General features: G+C 39.9%; 1 protein-coding gene and 1 long non-coding RNA gene across 2 annotated transcripts in view; both read left to right on the top strand.

The window, feature by feature from the left end:
* Positions 1-485: 485 nt before the first annotated feature.
* On the top strand, positions 486-6,936 carry pctp (phosphatidylcholine transfer protein). Its single transcript, XM_004071108.4, has 6 exons — positions 486-694; positions 2,099-2,216; positions 4,036-4,115; positions 4,208-4,379; positions 4,543-4,610; positions 6,387-6,936. The coding sequence occupies exons 1-6, from the start codon at positions 566-568 to the stop codon at positions 6,465-6,467; spliced, it is 648 nt and encodes a 215-aa protein (XP_004071156.3). The 5' UTR covers positions 486-565; the 3' UTR covers positions 6,468-6,936.
* Positions 6,937-7,800: 864 nt separating this feature from the next.
* LOC105354499 overlaps positions 7,801-10,848 on the top strand; it is a 280,743-nt gene continuing 277,695 nt past the window's right edge. Inside the window, exons 1-3 of the long non-coding RNA XR_002873627.1 lie at positions 7,801-7,885; positions 8,151-8,208; positions 8,296-8,363. This is a non-coding gene — a long non-coding RNA (uncharacterized LOC105354499). The remainder of the gene's footprint in view (positions 7,886-8,150; positions 8,209-8,295; positions 8,364-10,848) is intronic.

Here is a 10,848-nt window from a genome sequence, read left to right as displayed (position 1 = left end):
TCACTTTAAATCTGATTTTTTTTTTAAACAAATTTGCAGGTTTTCATCAATAAATTTAAACTTGAGTCAGAATTTTCCCCATTTAATAAGAATACGTTTTAATTTTGACCTAAAGTGGAATCAAAGCAGAAGAAATTTGTTTAAACAAAATAAAAACTTATTGTAGACAAATAAGAATGGCATAAAATACAGAAGTAACAAACATCAGAAAAATTTGGAAAAAAACAAACAAAAAAATAAACATGGATATAAATATATAAATAGGTGCAGCAGCTTAAAACAAAAGTTAATAAACAGACAAGCAGCTGATGAATACACTGGTTTACATCAATCTTTTTGTTAATTTTAAAAGGTACAGTTTAATTCTAAATCCTAGGTAAAAATCCTAGGTTTACAAAATGTTAACCTTGAATTTAACTTATTTCAATTTGATGTTAATCTTGTGGAACACGTGCGACAGGAAGGAAGCAAAGCTGCAGGTTCTTCTGAGGGGGTGGTGTTTTATTTTGAAGGCGCTTCCCGGAAGCGACGTGTCCGCCGCCGCCGTCACCCGAGCTCCGCCGTCATGTCGCTGCGCTTCACGGACGAGAACTTCCACAGCGCCTGGAAGGAGCTGGACGAGCCGCAGCTGGATGGAGGCTGGGAGCTCTTCACCGAGACCATGGGGGTCCAGATCCACAGGCTCCTCGACAAGGTACCGACGCCGGGTCCGACAGAACGGAGCCACGCCTCTACGGTCTCTGTTCGGGTCTGCCGGTTCTGCGGTTCCTCTCGATTCTACCTGAAACCCCCCCCCCACACACACACAAACCGGAGCTGCCATCTCTCTATCAGCTTCTTTATTAAAACGCATGCGCAGATAGGTCCATCCGCCGGAACCGGAGCGACAGGCTCCACCGACCCGGGAACCGGCAGCACCGGTCAGACCCACACAGGACTGATGGTGACAGCAGGACGTGAGGTCATCCAGGACTCACCAAAATAATCCCAAATCCAGCATAAATGTTCAGTTTGATGTGTCAAAATAAAAGACTACCTATAACTTTATTTTGAAATTTACTTAAAACTTTCTCAATGTCACCTGATATAAATGAATTAATTCTTTCCAGGCAAAGTCATCCGATTGCTTATAATTCAGGTTTTTTTTTTTTCAAATGCAAACCTAACCTCCCAAAGGCCGCGTGACCCTGCCGCTGTACGCACATTTATATACATGTACACGCGGATGAAAACTGGTCATACGTGAAAATGCGTGGAAAAGGTAAGACAGTTTGTTGTTCTTTACGTGGAATTTCCACTAGTGTATGTGACACGCCAGACGGACATCTGCACAAATGACGACGAATGTAAGAGACATTAAGGAATTAGGCGTGGAAAATGGCTGTATGACACGACCACTGCGTACTACGTCAGGGGAATCCAACCGTTTAATTTAAGAGAGCAGTCTGTTTACAAACTAGCAATTTCCGAGCTATCCGGTCGTGCAGCTTAGATCCAGATTCCAGCTTGGACGAGAAAAACAAAGACGTTCATGGATCTATTTGTCTGCAAGTGGATGTATCGGAAAGGGGCGGAGCAGGGAGCTTGTGGCCCGCCCTGTATCACAAATATGATCCTTTTCGCAACAATTTGAGTGAAGAAATATGCAAAAACGACGTTTTAATCTCAATTTTCTTTTTATATGTCCTCCATCCAAATGTAAGCATTTTAAACAGCAATCAGTCATTTACAGCCTGCAGTTGTTGTTTTATTCTCATCCAACAGCATCTTCACGACGTTGCCTAGGTAAAGGTGATAGGGAGGTTTGTGATGCTTATGTCCACATTTACAGGTAAAACGGATCAAAGCACAGAAAGATCAAAGAACATAAAAGACTTTCACACTTTTTCTACGGCTTTCAAAGAGCCACTTTATCATGTGTACAATTTTTCTGACAATATTATTGTTTTCTTGAACTTGTTCGGGCTCTTTTACCAAATACTTAGGCCATAATAATCAGCTGGTCCATCATTCACCGTCTGGAAAGACACATTTTTATTTCTTTTATGTTAAAATAGTTCACAGTGTGGGCGTGGCCTTTGTCGTGTTCTGTTTGCAGGAAACTGGACTGTATGAGTACAAAGTGTTTGGAGTGCTCGCCACCTGCAGCGCCGAGCTCTGCGCTGACGTCTACATGGACTTGACGTACCGCAAACACTGGGATAAATATGCTAAAGGTAGAACGGACTGAAGCGCGTGTGTTTATGCCGACCATTAGCTGCCAAAGCTTTTGCGTCCGATAACCAACATTTTCCTGATACAACAATAATTTCTCTATCTTTGCTTTCATGCAGCAGTAACAAGAAGGTAACGCGTTGTAGTCCACGTCTCCATTTATAGCCGCATAACCTCAGAGTAGTGTTTTAAGTGGCTTATTGTTGCTTCATTAGGAATGTTTTTTAGGAAGTTGGCATTGGTAGGTCTTGCTGTTGTGTTGATCACATTTTCTGTCTTGAGTCTTAGATGCTACGTTCATAGCAGGCTCGGAAACGTGCGTTCAAGCGACCACTCACAATGAAACGTCTACACAAACACACATATTTGCGCGCTTCGGGCTTCTACGGTCAAAACTCTTACATTCATACATCGCTACACACGTTTTTAAGTCCGAATTAGGACTCTAAGTGTGCTGTCATTGAACGCATTTGGTTTGTCTGGAGTAAGATTCACCCGATTTACGCCCCTTCCACATTCCTCACCAAGCCTCTTCCAAATGTGAATACATTCACTAATTGCTATGTGAACACTGCATACTAAAAGAGCATTCAAGAACCCGCAATCATCCTGTTCTTGAACGCATATTGCACACCCGGGGTCAACGTAGCATAAATTGTTGGATAGCATATAATGTTCAAGCTTTAGTTTCCTGGATAGAAATAAGATTTTCCCTGAATTCTGTGGATCCAAGACTCTCCAATTAGGATTAAAGAAGTTTGACCCAAATGGTTTGAAGCATTGTCTGTATATTAGAACTGGACTGGGTGAGCCCTTTCCCCTGGCGTTCCAAACGGGAAGTACCCCTTTGGCTCCAACAATCCAGAATCCCATAGACTTCTATGGAGAAAAAAACAGGTGTTACTCAGTCATTCTATTGGTCTGATGCCTTTTTATTTGACATGTTCTTGATAATCCTCGTTATTTTCCATTTTATTTTCTTTATTGCAAGTTATTCAAGTTAGAAACTGACCAATTAGATACCTCAGTGAAAGTAGGTGGAGCTTGCTGGCCCCTATGTCATATGTTCAAAACGTTTGACAAATTTGGTGTAGCCCACTTTCAAGTGGGCCAACAAGGTCACTTCTGATTGGTGGGAGTGGTTGCCATAGAAACAATGACTCGCCTAGCTCCAACATGGCGGCGTCTCTACCGCAACAGAAATAGTGACTGACTTTAGTCGGTTGGAGCCAGAGGTTAAACGGTTTCTGTGGGGGATGCCACAAACTCTTGGTCCAGTTCTTAGACACAGTCAAAGAAAGCCACCAAGCATCACTCATACTCTTCTCCACCATGTTCTCGGGATGTGGTTGGCTCTGTCCAACCAAGAGCTCCGTTACAGGCTAATGAAAGGAAGATATTGTTCGTCCATCTCCTAAGAAATGGTGGAAAAGTCAGGTGACTTTCTTTTTAGAACTGTAGGAAATGAGAAAGCAGAGTGTTGTCTGGATAACTAACTCAGAAAAGGTTGGATGTTCACCAAAGCGCAGGGGTCTCATCACAGAGCCCTGAGGCACACCAGGCAGGTTTGATTCAAATCAGCTATACTGGAAATACTCTGATTTAGGGTCTATCGGGATCCGGCTTGACCATGTCGACTGATAAATCTGGACTTTACGGTTTCAGAGATTGTTTAGTGTGGACTCAGATTGATTCTAAATAGAAGTGTTTTGACTTAAATAGAAAGTAGGAACATGGTGAAACAGGAAGGTGGCTCCGAGTACCTAATATTGGACTGCACTTTGCCCCCACCAATAAAGACCTTGTCCTTTTTTTCATTAGAACTTTATGAGAAGGACTTTGATGGAGAGACGGCGATCTACTGGGAGGTGAAATACCCATTTCCCTTATCCAACAGGGACGTATCCTTCTGCCGACACGTCCTTTAGGAAACCTTCATGCTCGGAGTTTACAGTTGGTTTGTGGAGCTTGGTCCTAACAGATCAAATCTCAGTACGTCTACGTCAGGGAGCGCAGAGACCTGGACGTGAACGGCAGGAAGATCTGGGTGATCCTGGCCAGAAGCTCCCCAGAAACGGCGTGCCCAGAGAAGAGCGGCGTGCTGCGGGTTAACGACTACAAGCAGAGCGTTGCCTTGGAGAGTGACGGGGCCAATGGAACCAGAGGTGGAACATGCTTACATGTTATCAAAGCAGATCTTTCTGTGATGCATGTAAAGCATTTATCGGCTCCATAACAGTTTCCACTTTTTAAACTTTGTTAATTAGTTGAAGTGATGAGCTCAGCGTAATTTTAATGTTTTTAAATCTGTCCTCCTTTTTCTTTCAGTTTTTATGAACTACTTTGACAACCCTGGAGGGATGATACCTAAGTGGGTTATAAACTGGGCAGCTAAGGTGAGCACGCATAAACTGATCACTTTAACAGTTGGTTCATTTACCACACTTTATGTTCATTTATAATGTAAATATTTTGTTTTCTTATTAATTTGAAGGATCACATAGAACCAGTGATTAGAATCTTTGCCCGTTTTCAGATATTTCAAACCTCATTTCCTGAAGCCAATCCTGAAAATAACTGGGAACCATGCTTAACAAATCATTTTTTCAAATTTGTTTTTGTTTAAATGTTTTTTCATTCACATGTAAAAGTAGTTTTAGTTGTGGCCCGAAAGGATCACAACACAACACTTTGGATTTCACAACACAACACAAAATAACATTCTACAATTCATCACAACACAACAACTCACAACACAACAACTCAAAACACAACACAATAAGTTGCAACACTTTAACTCACAACGGAAGTACCGATATATCTGCAAAGAAAGTGCTTTTATTCTGAAATTTCCAATTGTTGTGAGTTATTGTGTTGTGTTGTAACGAATTGTATTATGTTATTTTGTTTTGTGAAATCTAACATGTTGTGACCCTTGTGGGCCACCGTATATAGGAGCTCCATAGCATCAAACATCTGCATCTATTTCTGCTTCAGGAATGAAAGCCCATTTTAGCTTTTCCGAGGCGAAACCACAACCAAGGTTTTAGATGATTTCTACCTTATTAACAGATTTTAAAAATGTATCGACAAGTTCAAAGCGACACATCAGAAGTGCATTGCAAATATGCTACATCCATGTTTTGATAAAGGCCATTTTTTTAACATAAAAATACCCAAAAATTCTATGTCTCACCAACTGTCTCCAAGCTATACATTATGAAGTACTTTCCAGGTATTTTTCGCACTTATTTTGTGTGTTTTTCGTTCAGTTTTTAAGGCGGTATGTCAGGATCAATTCATCAATCAGCCATGTCTGCCAGGAAAAAATGGCCCACTATTTATTTAGAACGTGAAAGTCAATCCCTTTTCTGAGACTAAACCTACTGAGGTTTAGAGCACAACAGACTTTGTTAAAGTAATTTCAGATCCTTGATGTGTTTTCAGGTTTTCATGTTATGCATCAAAATTAGAAATATATACATATATATATTTATTTGCCATTGCAATGTTTTCCCTTAATGTATCTCCAAAACTGCTCCCTGATCCGCTCCATTCCGATGTCAGACAAATAGATCCATGTTTGTTTTCCTTTCCTGAGCTGGAATCTGATAACTCTGATGGTGCTCCCCAGTTTTGTTGCTCCCCTAATGTTAGGTTGGGGGTGTGAGGGGCTGTAAGCTAGCAGGAGAGATCTCAGCAACAGTGAGGGAAAGGAGGGTTGGGGTCGCTCTGCTTCAGGGGTCCCCCCCACAGCTCAGAGGGACATTTCTAACAAACTGCTGCTGCTCTGCAGAAACTATGTCCTAGATTTTAAATTTTGGCTAAAAACGACGACATAATCACAGTTAAAAGAGCTCTGGGAACGCTTTTTAAAGAGATCGAAAGAGGATCGGAGGGAATCTATAAAGCGTTGATCCAAAACATGAAAAGTCTTGTAAAAATTCACCTGTGAAAAAAGGCGGTGGGATAAATTTACGTCTGCTAAAGAATTTACGTGAAAATACGACTGACTTGTCAACACATTCCCCCTCGCAAAGTTCTCCTGACTTGAGGGAGAAAGTTTCTGGTATTGTTTGCAGATGTGTGGAGATAAACCGCCCATGGTGGGAGTGGTCCTTGTTGCCGTGACGCTCACTGACCGATGTGCTGTTTGTGTGTTTCTTGCACAGTCTGGAGTTCCAGGTTTCCTAACAGACATGCAGAAAGCCTGCAGCAACTACAAGAACTACCTCCAGAGCACAGGAGCTTGAATCAGTGCCATTGCTGGTGTTGGGTTTAAAAATAAAATGGTGGTGGCAGGTAAAGCATGGGGTGGATGCATCTTGTTTTTGGCCTGCTCTCCTGGCTGTTTTAAGTCCGTGCGCTCTCTTTATTCAAACTAAATCAATCCTTTTTTATCAAATGCTGCCGGTCAATCATTCCGTTAGGAGCCTCTTCTCCCTGCATTGTGTGGTTTACATGCTGTCCGATCCCGGCGCAAGGATTGTAGAGTTTACCATCCTGGAATGTTTAGATTTTTGATTATTCCTTTCAATTGTCTTGAAAATAATATTTTAAAACCTTTGGATGGTTTTTGAAGACTGTTTCGTATTCAAAAATCCTCTTCCTCTGACTGTTTACCTCTGTATTAAAGTCTTTTATGGATTCTTCTGTTCAGAGAAAGACTTTTAATATATATCAAAGCTGTATGGATGCAAATAAATTCGATTTTAAATAGAATGTGTGAATTGTTTTCTTTTTATCTGACCAGGAAATGTCTTTTTTGGATGTACAGACAGGCTGTTTTGCTTTGTGAAACCATTTAATGAAGTTGAGATAAGATAAGATAAGGACTTTATTGATCCCCGGAGGGAAATTGGGTTAAAGTTCGGGAAATTGGGAAATTGGGGAAAGTTGGTGTCCAAAAAGAAAATATATGTTCACCACAATGAGGTCCTTGTTTTTTAGGTTTAAATTGTGTTTTAAGTAAATTGTAGATTTTTTCACCACAGATTTAATGTTGAATTTATTTTAAGAAAATGTGTAAAACAAATAGAAGAGTAGATGGGTTAAGCCCATGAGCATTTTTTTATTTGAAGTTTTGCACAATTAAAAAAATAAACTTTAATATTTATTAGACTTTTAAATCAAATTTAATTTAATTTCCTAGTCTCAGGTTGTTCTGTAAATATAAAACCAATCTGTAAAACAAATGCAGAACATTAAACCTATATCTTGCTTTAAATTATGCTCGTTACATTTTTTTCAAAACTTTGCACCTTAAATGTTGTCTATTTAGGAAAATTATTTAGTAAATTAAAATAGCAAAAGCAGATATACTATTTAGAACCTTTAAATTTGTAACTTAACTAGCAGACCCCTATTGCATTTTTATTTTCCTTTTTTGATTTGTATTATTTTGTCCATATTAGTTTTTATCATATACACTTCTATGTATATTGTACTCAAATGTGTTCAAAACTTTTCTTAATTTTAAAGTACCAAAAAAGATTAGAAAAAAAAGTTTTCTTTTCAACCGATTTTGTCGTTGGCGCACACTTTTGTCCCATTCGGTGTTCCATACATATTAACGAGTGAATTGGATTAGGCTGTCGCCTTCGTGTGCGCATGCGCCTGGTTTGGCGGAGCTTTGCTGTTCACTGGCGGGAGGAGGGAACTGCCGCCGCTGGTAAGAGCCCGGGAAATCTTAAATGACGCATAAAGAAATGTTGTGAAATTCTTAAAACGGTTTTTCCGTTGTTGATTTGGACTTTAATGCGCTTATTTTTATGTAAAAGTATTCGAACAGTGAAAATGTTACAATTACATCACAGATTAAAATATTACGCTAAGCTAAAGGCTAACGGGAAACCTGGAATAAAAGTGCGCCATGTTGGGCTTCATAAACTAAGGAGGACAGGTGTGCTGCTAATCAGTCTGCTGTCGCCGGACAGGTGAAGCATGACAACAGGAAAGGCACCGGTTCAATCACCTGAAGAAACTCATTGACAGGTGACAACAACAAGCCGACATGTTGGTTTAATTGAAACGAAATGTTTCCATTTGCTGAAAAAGCTGCTCTCATCCTTTGGTTCTCAGAGGAAAAAGCTGAGGAAGGACCTGGAGGTGTTCTCCTTTCCGGGGAGGAGCAGGTGGATCGGTAGGAGGTAGGAGTTTCCAGCTGGGTTCAGAATTACCTTCACAGAAATCATCCAACAAATCACTCCATATAAAAACATTAAGACCACAATGACAAAAAAAGAGTCAAAAAGCAGTTTTACATTTTAGAAAACAAAACAAAGTTTCTGACACTAAAACATAAAAAACAAAAATTAAAAGCATTTAAAATTATATTATGTAAATAGTAAATATGTGTATTATTATGGGACATTGTTGTTTGGACGATAAAATCCAGCATCGCTTCATGTAAATAACTTTGAGTCCAAATGATGGACAAACGTCTTCATCCAATCAGCGTTCTCCCAAAGTACCTACTTCCTCAGATTTCTGAAATGTTGTTCAGTTTTGAACATTTCATTTTGTTTTCTGAAATATTTAACATTTTAAATATCTTTTTGTTTTCTGGAAATGCCCCCCCCCCCCCCCCCCCCATTTTTGTTAAGTTTTGGGCTCTGAAATTTTGCGTTGTTTTTCTATAATGTAAAGGGCCGTACACACGGGACGAATATCATCGGCGCACGTTATTCGCCAGCGTTTTTCAACACGTTTCTTGTGTTCACACCCAGGCGATTTTCGCTGACGATGAGCCGAGCGAACATGCAAATTCATTCCCTGACATTAGATGCCGCTTAATGTAAAACAGAAATACTCCTGTACACAAGGTGGCGCAACTTCACGCTTCTTAAACTCGCTTTTCGCTCAGCAGAAGAGTGATTGTCAGAATCATACAAAGAAAACATGAATATTTCAAGCACCAGCAGCTCCAGTGATGAAGAAATTATTGTTCTGTTGAATGACACGGTGCGTCAAACCAAAAAAACAAACCCGAGGCGTTTTTAAAAAATGACGCTTTTACGCGTGGCATTTTTCCCGTTGGTGTGCACACTTACATTGGTGCCCTTTCTTTAGTCACGAGGCGTTAAATGTCGGCGAATATCGCGCGCGCAATTCGTCCCGGTGTGAACAGGCCGTAACACCGCTTTTCAACATCTTTTTTAAATTGTTGATGTGGTCTTAAAAATGTTTTTGTAAGGAGGAATGTGTTGAAAGATTTGCCCTTCAGGGCCACCGTACACAGATGATGCTCTTCACCAATCACCCATCTAAAAATACTCCCTCACCTGTCCTCACCCTGGATTAAGAAGCAGGAAGTTCTGCTCTTTCTCACGTCCCCAAAGGCCTTCTGAGTGGAAGGGATGACCTTCTGGGGTTCTGAGTGGAAGGGATGACCTTCTGGGGGCCCCGTGGCCCCAGAGTCAGAAGTGAGACTTGTCTGGAGGCTGTGGAGTGTTGGTCCAGATGTTTTTCTCAAGCAGAGGATGGTTTCCGGTGCTGGGGGGGCGCTCCTGCTGTCGGGGTCACTGGAAGGTCTTTTGAGGCTCCTCCCGGTCCGTTTTGATGACAGAAGAGGTTCTGGTTCTGGACTTTTATTTATAGCAATACAATTTTAGAGTGAATCAAAAACTTGCAAAAGTCTGAGAAAACGTAACTTGATGAAAAAAATAATACCTTTTACTGTTTAGGTCAGTTTCATTATAATCTGATCATGTTTTTAAGTTTTCATAATCGTTTATTTTTCAGACTTAAACACAATATTTCAAACCAAGATGACATTTATCTTATTGCCGTCATGAACCGGAAGTTTTTAGTTGTTTTTGTGGCTTCTAACGTATTTGATGTTCAGACGCCTTAAACAATTCCATTAATCTTATCTTTGTGCTTTATCAGAGCGGTTTCTGTCAAAATATTTCTAATTTGAATGTGACAAACACTTTTTGTGTTGCACCAGTTTCTCTTCTGCTTTGAAATGCTGCTGAGGATTTTTAACATATTAGTTTTTAAACTGCAACTAATCCAGAACAAAACAACCAAAACTATAGTCCTTAAGACTTTTTATTGTTGCATATCAAAAATTAAGACCCATTTCTCAGCCTATTTCCTTCTTTACTGGTGTTTGATGATCCAAACTTTAGCTCTTTATCTTGTTTGTGGTCGTTTTTGCTTTGGCACGCTTGCTGATCTTTTTTTTTTTTTTTTTAAACCGGCGGTGGAAACAGCCCATTGATGCATAACGTTTGGCTCTGCAGCTGTTTGTTTCCATTATTTGATCAAAATATTGCGTGTTGTTTTAAAAGAAATGTGAAGCGGAGAAGTTTCACACAGTTTCAAGGCTCAGGTTTAAAAAATTAAGACGTTTTAAGACTTTGTTTAAGGTATTATTTCCAAATTGATAAATACTTTTCAGACTTTTTAAGACCCTGCGTGAACCCTGTAATTAAAATGATAAAATAAGAGTTGAGTGCAGATTTTCCCTTTAATTGCTGTCAGGTGACATAGAAGAAATCTGAGCTGTGATCCTCATGTAGGTTAGAAAAGTTTGTGTTTTGTCAATTCTAATTGCTTAATGCCAAACCTATAGCCTGAGGATGGGGACATGCAGGCTAAAAATCTCTATGAACTTCCTCTTTATAC

The sequence above is a fragment of the Oryzias latipes genome, chromosome 8 (assembly GCF_002234675.1).
Source record: "Oryzias latipes chromosome 8, ASM223467v1".
Lineage (NCBI taxonomy): Eukaryota > Metazoa > Chordata > Actinopteri > Beloniformes > Adrianichthyidae > Oryzias > Oryzias latipes.
This window is presented reverse-complemented; position numbering and strand designations above follow the sequence as displayed.

Bases quoted from the DNA above. Each gene is read 5' to 3' on its own strand.
- pctp (XM_004071108.4), top strand. From the start codon at position 566: ATGTCGCTGCGCTTCACGGACGAGAACTTCCACAGCGCCTGGAAGGAG. The intron at 695-2,098 runs GTACCGACGCCG...TTCTGTTTGCAG, and splicing joins TCCACAGGCTCCTCGACAAG to GAAACTGGACTGTATGAGTA. The intron at 2,217-4,035 runs GTAGAACGGACT...TTTTTTCATTAG, and splicing joins CTGGGATAAATATGCTAAAG to AACTTTATGAGAAGGACTTT.